We start from the raw sequence: 13,472 nt of genomic DNA, 5'->3' as shown, positions 1-13,472 counted from the left end.
TAATACAAAAAGTACTTTAACTTCCTTAATTAAAAAAAGCCAAAATCTTACTTTATAGTCCCCTAAATATATCTACTAATTTTTAAACATTAAGGATGATTCCAGAACTAAACATTGTCACCACAGTGAGACTTATAGTGGAGGTTAGTTGGGCATCAGTCGGCTTGTTGTCTTTGTAGTGAGTATCTCTATAATAAAGTTATCCACTTTTTTCTTTTGTATTTTAACAGAATGCCTGGTACCCAGTAAATAAAGTTAAGAACCTGTTAAGAACTGCAGTGAAGATTTTGTTCTTTACAGATTGCAGCAAGTCTGAGTTGAGGAAGTTCTGACAGATGCAAAATGTACACCTGTTGCAGGTGCACATACAGCGTAACCGGGCATGGCTGCGAAAACACACAGAAGGACAGGAGTTGAGTTCTTACTTACAAATATGGCACAAGTCAGTGCGTGCCAACTTAAAAAAAAAGATTTAGGCATAAGCAACACTAAGGAAAAGGACTGTGTGGGGCATGCTAAAGTTGTGCAGATTTCCACATTTACCAAAAACATAATAAATAGTAATAGCTCCCTCCTCCCTCCCTATAGAAAATCTAAGGAAAATTAGCTAACACTTTTGCTTTTTTGGAGGGGGGATAGAATTATTCATACAAGAGTTTTAGTGGAATAAATATGCACAGCAATAGATGGCACCCTCATCTAAATTAATAAAAGAAAAACTGAGTAAGCCACAGCACCCACCAAAAGGTCAGTTTGCTAGCATTTAAATAACCATCCCCTCCTCCCCCCTCAGTATATACACATGCCTGAAAACCAGGAAGGAGAAGAGTGACAAATACACAAAAGAGTCAAAAGATGAGTATATTCAACCCTGAAGAGATATGAACATTGTCTTTAATTCATCAAGCACCATGGCTCCCAAAGGAAATCAAAGTGCTTCATAAATTTCTCCTTGAACCCAAAAGACAGGGTTAATTTCGTCTGCTACCAAAACACAGCAGCTAAGTATGAAAATACGAAACTCTGGGTAAGGATATAAAAATCAACAATGGATCCAATTGATACTAGAGATGAAATTTAGGGAGGCTTTCTCACTCCTTTCTGGTTGAGTGAGTTGCACTAGTTGGTACAGGCACGTGGGGCAGCCCATTTCACCTCCACTCTAACAACAAAAGTAGGGGGTCTCCAATGACTGCTCAGTGGTCAAAGCCACTCAGACATACAAGGCCATCACACCACCCCTGAAGAGGTACTGGCGCAGAACCCACTCAGAAGAGTGCCCCTTGATGAATCAATTAACATCACTTCCTGTAACACCTGAACATTTTTTAGAGGCTTCTCAGTCAAAGGACTGGCCCAATCTGACTTGGCTTAGCTTGTGAGATCTGATGAGACCACAGCACACAGTGGTATTGTTGTGGAGATTAGCAGCATCCCAGTAATGCCTAATTCCCAACATGAAGAAAAACAAGAATTAATGTTTTAAAAGATTCTTACAGGCTCACGACATTCCATTTTAAAATCTGACTTGTGGTGATGAACATACCACTGCTACTAAGTCACTGCCAGCTGTCATACTGGAATCCATCTGTTATTCTATAAGTTGAATCGGACTCTTCAACATACACAGGCTCCACCCACCAAAAAAGGAGGGATGCAAAGTATGCTTAGCAACAGGGAGATGCTTCATGAGAAGTAGCTTCGGATTAACCATGTAAACAAGTGTCTATGTACATTTATCATATACACACACACACACACACACTCACACACATTGCAGTAAAATTTTAAAGATGCAGATCTAAAAACACAGTTGCGGTTATTTACAAGATTAAGATAGTGCATTTACATAGTAAAAAAAAAGACACCATAGCATACAGTTAGGCAGTAAGCCTGACCAAGCAGTGCGTTTCCAGATAATCACTAAATGTTAATTACGGCGAAAAAGATTTGGTCATCTATAAGAAAATGTCAACAAAATCCCACAGAAGCCATAAAGAAAAAGTAACTTACAAAGCAGTTTTTAGAAAGACCCAGATTTTTCTCAAATTCTCTATTCTATCAGTGTTGCCCATGTCTCGGGAGAGTCTGTCTCTGTAATGATCCTCTCTGTAGATAACATACACGAGAGTTTTAAAGCAAAGGTAAACATAAAAAAAATAAGGTTTTTGCTTATCTAATAGTAATAGGAATGACTTCTCTTCCAATACAAATAGAATTTCAAGGATTTGCTGCATTTTTTTAAAGTATTAGTTAACAGAACAGTAATAAACTCTGATTTGAAAAATCTGTACAAATTAACGCCCTTATGAAAAACCTTAGCTTACAGCAATTTTTGAGCATTACTCTATGTTATACTTTAGTTTTCATAAGAAGAAAAATAATTTAGAGAATAACATAGTAATAAAGTACAAAGTCCTGAGAAACGCACTGCCTGAAAAACTACCTTGTCACATAAGAGAATTTACACAAACACAGTACTTGAGGAGAATGCCATTAAGAACCATGCAATTTTAAGGCAGTTAGTAAACTACGAAGATGACCACAGTTATGTGCTTGTGCATATGCATGTACAGATATACAATAAATGTACATAAAATTTGTGGCTCAAAACACTTAATGTAAAACATTTATATAGAGGGAATTCCAGTTACAACTATTTTTTTTTACAACTACTTTTTATAGCACTAAAAAAAGACATTATATCCTGAACTCAAACATATCCATAATTTAAACATAAATTCATAAAAGATTTAGAATCCTTCATATGCTCAAGGCCAATTAATCAGCAGAAAAAATATAAAAATGAACTTTTTGTTTATATGGAAATGCCTTATTAGCATGATGTCAATTCCATTTTATTGCAGTAAGACTATTTTTTTAATGCTGAGTGAGGGGCTGAGTTTTATACTATCCTATTAAGAAAGTTACAGCCTGCTCAAAAATATTCAAATATTATCAGAAGCACCATTTATGTAATTTTATTCTGGTACCCAAACCAAACTTGCATTTACTTAAACTTGTCCCTTCTCATTACAAAGTCTCTTTCTGTTGCTGAACAACTTCTATGTGACAGAGATTCCACTCTCATGGCTAATAACGACATGCAGTGAATGTTACCACAAACCATGCAACACGAAAATGATGGCAGAGCAAGTACTTACGGGTACATGGCCATTGTTGTCAATTTAACAAAGATATCTTTACTGGGTGCATCAGCAGTATTGCAAGTGAAGGCTTGTGGTGGAGGCATTTTGTGTTTCCTGCAGAAATCAGTAGGTGAAATACTATATTCTTGTTTGACTTCATGCAGGTCTGACTTTGCAGCTACGATTAAGCAAGGTATTCTGCTGTCCATAAAGTGTTGCTATAGAATAAAAAGCAAAATCAAAATCTGACGACAAGTTCAAAAATTACTAAATTTAATTAAATCGGCACTAAAAATTTTATCTACATAGGCAAAGCATCAACAGTTTCAGGGAGAAAGTGAACTAAGGGGCAAAGACTGGCAGTTGTCTAGGTCAGTAGCATAATAAGACCAGGGCCACTTTTCTAATGTTGGTAACAATACAAACCTATAATAATTCTTCAAATTCACTACAACTTGAAAAAAAATTTTTTTAAAGACACAATACTTTGAAATAAAAAGAAATCCACCTAAGTCCTCAGCACACTATTTTCATTTTTTGATATTACCTCTAGTCCTTAAGTACACGCATATATGTATATATGTTTACACAGTTGCAGTCATACTGGACATAACCATTTAAAAATATAACACTGAATTTTCCATGTTTTCAGAATTCAAAACCATTATTTTTAATGGCTACATAAATTTCATAGGATCATTTTATCTCAATTTGGTAAACTATCCCCCTATTGTTAGACATTTGGATTATTTCCAGATTAGATGCTATTAAAAACAATGCTAGAGTAAATTCCTTTGTACATATAGTTTTTTACTCTTATTGAATCCTGTTGATAATCTCAAAGTAACTGATAACTTTTCAAGCCTCTGGTTTATCCCCTTGCTCTGTTATTATTCTTGGTATAAATGACAACAAATAATCCATGTGCATTCCTAAAACCGGCCATTAACGCAGAGGTTCTTTGCCAGGAACGTACATTAGAGTCATACGTGGAAAAAAGTGTTTTTAAAAATACAGATGTCTGGGACTCTACCACCTCAGAAAAAGACCAGAACCTTTAGAGATAGGACACAAATGTATGTATTTTTAAAAAGCTCCACAAATAATTTTCTTGCATTTCCCTGGTTAGAATAAAGTTAAACTTAGTTTTAGACCAGAAGAGCAACAAACCTTAAAAATCCTGGCACAGTATTCAAAGGATTTAGGGTTACTGACATCATATACCAGGCACACAACATCACAAAGGATCTCAGCCTCAGTTAGAAATTCCGATTCTGAGATATCATGCAACTTGTAAAAAGAAAAAGATGAGAAACATAAGTATTACAACACTGATGTAAAATTAAAGTCATGATGTTTTATTACTTGCTTAACTTGACTTCCTAATTTAAAAATACTAGTTAAGCATAAATTTTCAGACTATTTTTAGAAGTAAGACGTATAGATAAACAAGTAGCTTTGATTTTTGTAGACAAAAAATGGTGATTAAGGTCCTACAGAGACTAACGTTTAGTGAGTGACTGAAGTGTGCTGGGCAGCCCTTTACATTCATTCTCTACATACTATAGATAAGAAAACAGGCTAAAGAGATTAGGTCAACTGCCAAAGATAACACAACTAACACAACTAACTAGTCATCAGACCAAAATCTGAACTCAGATATGATTCCCAAGTCTTTTTTCCTTCTACCACACCACCTTTCCTCCCCACCAACCAAAAACACAAAGCAAAGCATGGTACTTTAAGGTTATTTTGTTCTACTTCACTGTCTACTCTTTTTCAATGTTTTTTTATAAAATCTCTACAGAAACATCCAGTCTATGATATGATAATGATCCAACAAGCATAAAATTCAGTATTGAGCTATACAAGGTAGTGCATCTTTGTCGAGAAGAAAGGGGAAGTGAAAAGTCAGAGGTGACTCAACATACTCCAAATAAAACATGGATATTCAGAGACACAAAAGACATTAATTTGCAATGAATGGTTGTACGGATAAAAACCGGAAAATTAACAATCAGCAAAATTTACTGAGTACCCAATGTGTAGAATTATACTTAGGAGAAGAATGAGAGATAAACGGGTTTAATAAGAAACTTTTATCATAAAGAGCAAAATATGCATAAAATTCAATGTGATCATCTGTCAGGAAGAATAAACAATTTCCAAAAAGAAAAAAAAGAGGGAAGGAACACTCTTTAGTACAATTATTTGTTTGGAGCTTCTAATATTAGCTACCTTAATAAGAAACTCAGGCTCAGAGAGAATAAGCAACTTGCTCAAGGTCACACAGCTGATCACTGGTGGACCAGGGTTCAAACCAAAATCAGACTGGATCCAAAAGGAACATAAAACTTCTTTCTACTATTTCATATTATATTTTCAACCATACCATTCTTTCAATCATTTTTTAGGCTAACACATTTGTTAACTATACTCCTCCTTGCTAAATAGATAAAACTTGATTCAGATTACAGATAAACTACCACACACCTGCACTATTTTCAAACTAATTTCTAGTCAACACGAGAGGACATAATTTTTAAAAATAAAAGCGGAAGAAAGAGCAACGATTTAATTTTTTTTTTTACTTTCTTATCGTGGTATAACATATCATTAAGCACACAAACAGATGACTTCTTGTTTATATCTACACCCATGTAATCACCACACAGATCAAGGGAATTAAAATTAATTCTAATGAATAAACTCGGTGTAAAATTAAAATCACACAAAAACCATTAAACTAATCCGATTATGTTTTCAAAGAGTCATTTAAAATGTACCCAATAAGTAATAATCTTTATATGCTAGAAAATTTCTTACCAACAAGTATTTCTCTTGTCCATATACATAAACAGTGTTAATAGCATAGTAGGACTTATGATCGTCACGAATTTTCTTCTGCCTCTGAAAACAACCAAATAATCTCAGTATTTACAGTAAGAAATAGTTTTCATCAACACGTGCTCTGCATATATGTGTGGGTGTGTTACCAAAAACAGGACATTCTTCCCTACACTATGTATTATTTATCAGTACGAAGGGGATATTGATTTTGTTTCTTAGTTCTTAAGGTCTAAAATAAAAGATGCATTTGTTCTGCACAAAAGGAAAGCAGTAGCTAAAAAGGAAGTAAACTATATTGCTGAAAGTTTATTCCAGAGCCACCTGCTGGCAATTCTCATTATACTATAATTTGGCCTGCTATTTCATCTGGAAATATGTCAATCTCTTTATTCAAGGCAGTAGTCAGATATCAGTATTCAGTTCAAAATATTCACTGTACATTTACTTCATGCCAAGCACTGTGTTTGATGCTTTCATATGTGTATTTATTTAACCCCCATCTGAACGCTGGTTAAAAAAAAAGACAAATGATAGCTAACATCAGTGAAGCAAAGATAAAGCTAGTTCAACGAGATTATTGTTACACTTTAGTTGTACTTTACTATTATACATTGGCCACTCAGTTCTAGTAATCATCTAAAAAGGTTAACGGTTATGAAAAAATTATGTAAACTCGTCACTATAAAAATCTGTTGAGTAAAGTTCTATTTCCTAAGAACTCTCACCATTAAGTTTCTTCCAAGAAGAGCCTGAAGAACTCCACTTTTCCCACAGTTTTTCATCCCAATTACGTTACATCTGAACACATTTCTTTGAGTCTGTTTTTTCTGAAGGTCTATCTTTTTATCTCTTGTTACTAAAAGGAAAAAACAGCTAATTATGTACCATTTAGACTCACTGAGCCTTTACTTTATCTTCTGCAAAACAGGGTATTGCTATTTATCATTTTTACAGTGTTCGATCAATAAACATACTGTACAATAGTCAAGCTGTTTGCTAAGTAAAGTGCAAAATATAATACAGAAGGGTCCCACTTAATGAAAAAGATGCATTTCTGAAAGTCAGTTGTAAAATAAACTTCTAGTAACCAAATGATATTTATTTCATCATAAAATAAGTACCTTTGCATAAAAAAAATCCCCAAAATGAATGAAAATTACAATGAATATAGCCAACACTATATCCCATCTTTTTTTCTGTTATAAATTGTTGTCATAACAATTATAAACTGAAAGATGCTATCTCAAAACTGCACTCTCTTGGGTCTATAAAGGGAAAGGGGATATGCACGCTAGGGTTAACTGGCCTTTCCAAGGTAAATCTGTAAAAGAGACAGCCCTGAAAACAATGCTGTATCAGCAGAGCAACGGGGCATCTCTTCTTGAGGTGAAGAGACCTCCTTAAGCTGTACCCAAAGATTCAACGACAACAAAGTTCACCAAGAGGCGCTATTTACAGTAGCAAAAAACTGAAAATCATAAAAAAAAAAACATTTAATAATTATTGGGTAGCTAAGTAAGTTATAGAATATCCATATGATGATACATTATCTAATATTAAAGACATATAAAGTGTAGTTATTGATAACAGAAATATGGCTACAATATTTTAAGTGAAAGAACCTCATGCTGGCTAATTAATTCCTTATTCTTCGGTGCTGAATTAAATACGATCTAATTGGTTAAGTACTTTGAAGGGTACTTCCTCTATCAATTTCACATGGGCTGTTTTCTTGTAACGGGGCTTCCTGTAAGATACAGCATTTTTTCCCACAAATTAGGATATGAGAACTTCTTGAAATGATCAGTTCCCTAATTTATTTCATATTATATCTATGGGTTTTCTGTAAGTGGAGCACACTGCTTGGCAAGGATGACTGATGAACAGTACAAGATCTGTGAAAGATTTATTAATGCAGAAAAGGACTGTAAAACTGAGAGATGCACAATCAGCTCAATATCAGGATCGTGTGTTTACAGGCATTGTTTTCAATGTTTAAAGAAAATTAAAACACAACATAGACTGGTAAACACTTCTAATGCCCATAGCCCTTGCTGACTGTCATTAACGAAGTACCTTCAGGGGAAGACTAGAAGTAAAACTGCCACTCTTTCTCTTGTGGTAAACAATAAAATCAAGCATGTCAGCTGGAAAGGGGTTACCAAACCACAGGCAAACAGACACAGTACAGACATGCAAGACTAATGAAGATGCATTTATTTTCACTCTTTTTACACAGGAAACTGGACTCTTAAATAAAAAATCTAATTAAACGGCATTCAGACACTTACTTGTGATGGCTGAAGCTTGAGACTCTTGCTCAGTCAATATTGAGTAGCCTAGATAACCCAAATACTCCAGGCAACGCTGCACATCCAAATAGGTCGTGAGCCTACGAAAGGGAAGAGTTTAAAATGTGAAAGGTTCCTAAACGAATATTTATTTTTAAAAAATTACAACAGCTCAATTTTACCACCAGACCCAGATAACTTTTGTCAGACTGCTTTAATTTCCCATGTGCCCAACCATGGCTTTTCCTACAGTGATATTCTTAGGACAGAGAAGAAAGGAAGGAGAATGTAAGATGGGGGGTGGAGGGGATTCCAGTCTCTACTCCACCTGCCCGGAGAGAGCAAGCCCACACAGGTGAGCAGGGAGCTGCTCGTAAGATCTAGAGCAGGGATATTTTATATTATTTGCTTCCCAAGTTACATATTGTACTGCAAATACTGGCTAGTTGAGGACTTCATTAAATCTAAAAAGGTTTGCAAAAGGTGCAAAAATAACTGAAAGGCTAAAAGGCACTTGAAAATAGCTACTCTTCCTTATGATTTGAAAAAAGAATAGACTCTGGTGTTGAGAAAGTTATTCTCACCAAGGCTAAAGTAATTATGTCATTAGGCACAACCAGAGGATTTTCCTAGCACCCCAGACAATGTCAGCAAGGTCACAGACAGCCTCACCAAGTCTAAGAGTGCACTGACAACAAACAACAAAAACCCTCAACATAGGTCTTCAGTGTCAAGTAAAATATGCTCTTCCCATATTACTAAAACACAACACTGTAAATCAACTATGTGCCAAAAAAATTGTAAGTATTAAAATTTAGTTCCATTTTGATATGAATTATTACTATTTCCCTGTACCTCATCCAAAAGCAAACACATCCCTTCCTGATAATCTTACAGAATATCTATAGTTCATCTTCGAGACCACAGCAGCACTAGAAATCCTGCTCACAGGCAGCCACAACTGCAGCATTTCATAAGATCTGACAAATTTATAAAATTATGAATGTAACGCACCATAATTTCAAACGAGCTGTAACTCTAGAGGAAAGAAGTGAGCTCTATACTCACGTCCACTGGGAAAGGAATCCCTGGTAGGTTATCCAGCCTTTTTCATTTGTACAAACTGTGTTATTCACATCTGGCCCCCAAGGTATGTAAGGGAAAACTTTAAACAAATCTTTAAGCTCATCAGGTGACAAAGCACAGTCTCTATCCTGAAGATACACAAGAAAGTATACACAACGTTTAGATATCTAAGAGGGTAATTCCCAAACACAAAAGCCCCCTAATCAAGTAAAGCTATGCTTCTAAAAACTAACAAATGAAAAGAAATTTTACATTTTATCAAGAAAACTGCTTACACATATATAAGGAAACCTATGCAAGTCTATCAGAAACTAGACTTTCTCATCTTGAGAAAAATAAAGTAAATAATAAGAGAAAGTATTTTTGCTAGTTTAAGAAAGTTTTGGTAATTTTTGGCTATGTGACATGAGGACCCAAAAACTCAGGGAACAGAGTTCCATCATTCATGCAGTGCCATCATTCAGAGTTCCATCATATATCATGAAAAACTGCAGCTAAAAGCTTACCAAGTCATGCTTGTCAAAAGTACTTTGGAGAAACAAATATGCATGATGATTTAATTCAGTAGTACAATCAGGAGGTATTTTTAGCCTGTTGATAAAAAAAAAAGTAAAGTAAATCATTAATCAAATATTAAAATTTAATTTGAGAAATGAATATGAAATTGCAACAAGTCTTTTGTTAGGATGACAGCATTTACAGAATCTGTTTTCTGTAGCCATTTAGACTTTCCCAGGGAAAGTCACTGCAGTGGTACGGCAATTCTCAGAAGAGTCACAACAGTGCTCATTCCAAGGTGACAGATTTCTTAACTATCTGGAGGGCAGACTGTATTCAAAAATTTACAGACAAAAATAATTAAATTGTAATGGGTTGTTCTTCCTACAAACCAATTATAAGGCAAAATTATGAGCTTTATACAATATCAACATTGTTGAAAATGTGAACAAATGTTACTTCTGCCTGATTTGACCTTTGACACACCCTAAATTCAAGTCAATAAACATTTATCAAATGCACCTAGGTACTGGGGACATAAAAACAAGACAGGCTCCCTACCTCTTAAGGAACCACATTCAAGCCTGAGACAGACCACAAGCAGATAACCTCACTATTTCAAAAGAATGAGGCAACTACTGAGCATGGGTAAACTATGGATGTTAGGGGAGCCCTTGTGAAAGGGAACATCTTGGCATGGGGATGGGAAGGTGTCAGCACTGCTGAGAGACTATGTCACCTGAATTGAGATTTGAAGGATAACAGACATGAATTAGGTTGGGGGTAGAGGGAGGAAGAGAGGGAAAATACCACAGGCAAAAGCCTGGAGTGGGAAACAATATCTGACTGGTGAACTAGAAATAATTTAGTATCTACCTCCAAATGAAGGCAGGGAGTGCGCCAGAGTGAGCAGATCATGAATGACCTTCTACACCAGGTTAAGAAGCTTAGGCTTTATCCTGTCCTGAAGGGAAAAGTGACATGGCAAAATCCATGTTACATATCTATTAATCTAGCAGCAGCGTGAAGGACAGGGGCAGAGAGTTTAATAAGAAGACTCAAGGGGTGGCTCTGAAGGGGCTATTTTACAGAAAATTAAAGATAGAGTGCACAAAGAAATTAAAAGAGATCTTAGTGTAAGTCACAAAGCCATGAAAGATGGAGTTTCCTTACTGTCATAGTTTAGAAAGCAATAAGCAACCTCCTGTGGAATTTACCCACATAAGTGGCAGAGAAAAGAAAACTTGATAAAAAGGTCCTGGGACAAACGCATTCATTCAATACCCATTTATTGAACAATCTGGGAAATTACTTGAACCAAGATTTAAGAACTTTGACAAGCGAAGTTTCAACTTAGAATTGATTAATGGACCAGGAATCCAACCAGAAATTTTGCTTCCTCAATGATGGGGAAGGAAAAACAACACCACAGTTTTTCTGAACCCTTACACGGATAGCTAGCTGTGCTATGCTAAAATTAAAAAGGAGAACATGAAGATAATGTACTATTAAAAAAGTGAAGAAAAAAGGCAAAAGGCTCAAAGGCCAGATCTTGGGAAGTCACTTCCCTGAAAAGCCTACTTCCCTTGGGTACAGGAGAGGCATCCTATAGCAATGCAGTCTTCTATTTCAGGGTGATGCTGGCTTTATTACTAAACAAACAGAACTTAAACATATCATTATCTAAAGGAAAATAACCATAAAGAGACTGGTTGTTTAGGAAAAATACTTACTTTATCCTGAGCTGAGAACAGGCTATAAAACTTAGGGAAGAGAAGGACTAAAAATGCTAACCAATATATTTCTGATCCCTTGACTCTAAAAAAAAGTTCGTCTAGCATCTTTTATCTCCTTCCTCAATAAAATGAATTAAAAAAAAGATACTCGTATTATTATTAGAAGAAGAGGAAGAGTGTGAGCCATGCTATAAACCAGTGGCTCTCAACTGGGGATGATTTCACTCTAAGGGGACATTTTGACTGTCACAACTGGAGGAAGATGTGCTACCGGCATCTAAGGATGTGCTAATAAATATCCTGTAACTCGCAGAACAGGCTCTACAATAATGAATTATCTAGTACAAAATGTCAATAGTGCCAAGTTTGAGAAACCCTGCTATAAACGGCTCTATAAATCTAAAGCATTCCTAAGTAGCTCAAAGCCTACCTACCAATGTGCTAAATAAAACTTTAAAATACTGGCAAGGGCTTCCTAGGTGGCGCAGTGGTTGAGAATCCGCCTGCCAATGCAGGGGACATGGGTTCGATCCCTGCTCCAGGAAGATCCCACATGCCGCGGAGCAACTAAGCCCGTGCGCCACAACTATTGAGCCTGCGCTTTAGAGCCCGTGAGCCACAACTAGTGAGCCCATGTGCTGCAACTACTGAAGTCCACGTGCCTAGAGCCTGTGCTCTGCAACAAGAGAAGCCACAGCAATGAGGAGCCCACGCACCACAACAAAGAGTAGCCCCCACTCACTGCAACTAAAGAAAGCCCACACACAGCAAAAAAAAGACCCAACACAGCCAATTAAATAAATAAATAAATAAATAAAATACTGGCAAGCGAAATCAATTAGAAGCCAAAGGTACATACAAGGGAAATAGATACTCAGGTGTCAAATCCAGATCGTCATCATAACCAAATCGTCGAAGCACAGTCCAAGTGGTTTCATGTCTCCCTCTCTGAATAAAAAGTGTGTGTAAAAAAAGAAAACCTGAAATAAAATAAATTAGTAAATATAGCTGATGTGAAAATGGGTACAGAGTCACATGGGAGAAAAGTACGTAACACATAATGGCAAGAGCTAGACTCATGAACGCACGTGTACTAGTTCTGCATGTGGAAGGTCAAACCAAAACAAAGCTCACAAGTGTCTTGGTCAAAGAGCTGATTTCAGAAACATTTCACACATGCACCCAGGTCTGCAAGAGATGGCACTGGACAAAAGGGCCAAAAACACATCCCAAGGAATACACTGACATTCACAAAGTTATATGATAAAAACAAATGAAATAATTTTATACATCTTCGCACTTATTTCTACAACAGAAAATTCGTTTCTGATTTCACTGTGGGTCTATAATATATTTTACAGGAAACATTCTGTACTTGGTAAATTTGACTGGTAAACAAAATGTCTTCCTTAAAAATAATTTCTATTTAAAGGAGGCTTATGAGTAAGAAGATCTTTAAGATAAATTCGCTTAAGAAATCCCTTACCCTCAGATGGACCTCTGCACTCCTGAGATCCAATCAATTTCCTCACCTCTAATTTATACTGACAGTAAAGATAATTATCCCCACCAAAAGCCTGCCTCTTCCAACTCTTAAACATTCAGGTTAGATTTTAGGTATATTAATAAATACAAACATTTCCCTAAATATAGATAATACTATAAAGACTTTCACTTTCTGCCAAATTTTGAAAATATTAAATTCAAAAGGGGGAAAAAGCACCATTCACCCACCTTTCAGTGTTAATCCACTATCAGCCACACCATCGCTTATATGTTTTCTGACTACATTTTTGACATCTTCCAGAGCTTGAGGAGCTAATGGAGTGTTGAAACAAATTCTCTAGCAAAAAAACATAAAA

At 35.8% G+C, this 13,472-nt stretch overlaps 1 protein-coding gene across 7 annotated transcripts in view; it reads right to left on the bottom strand.

Moving 5' to 3' along the window:
* RHOT1 (ras homolog family member T1) overlaps positions 1-13,472 on the bottom strand; it is a 62,513-nt gene that overhangs the window by 12,707 nt on the left and 36,334 nt on the right. For 3 of the 7 annotated variants that reach the window (XM_057714993.1, XM_057714992.1, XM_057714995.1), the window contains exons 10-20: positions 13,345-13,453; positions 12,470-12,590; positions 9,883-9,967; positions 9,359-9,504; positions 8,291-8,391; positions 6,725-6,855; positions 5,976-6,059; positions 4,320-4,439; positions 3,165-3,367; positions 2,014-2,109; positions 264-386 (exon numbers count right to left, since the gene is read on the bottom strand). In XM_057714993.1, the coding sequence (XP_057570976.1) occupies positions 264-386; positions 2,014-2,109; positions 3,165-3,367; positions 4,320-4,439; positions 5,976-6,059; positions 6,725-6,855; positions 8,291-8,391; positions 9,359-9,504; positions 9,883-9,967; positions 12,470-12,590; positions 13,345-13,453 (1,319 nt within the window). The remainder of the gene's footprint in view (positions 1-263; positions 387-2,013; positions 2,110-3,164; positions 3,368-4,319; positions 4,440-5,975; positions 6,060-6,724; positions 6,856-8,290; positions 8,392-9,358; positions 9,505-9,882; positions 9,968-12,469; positions 12,591-13,344; positions 13,454-13,472) is intronic. The other 4 variants (XM_057714996.1, XM_057714994.1, XM_057714997.1 and 1 more) reach the window with 3 other exon arrangements.

This window comes from Hippopotamus amphibius, chromosome 17 (genome assembly GCF_030028045.1).
Source record: "Hippopotamus amphibius kiboko isolate mHipAmp2 chromosome 17, mHipAmp2.hap2, whole genome shotgun sequence".
In the NCBI taxonomy this organism is placed as follows: domain Eukaryota; kingdom Metazoa; phylum Chordata; class Mammalia; order Artiodactyla; family Hippopotamidae; genus Hippopotamus; species Hippopotamus amphibius.
Note: the sequence above shows the minus strand (reverse complement) of the source record. Positions and strands in the feature narration are given on the sequence as shown.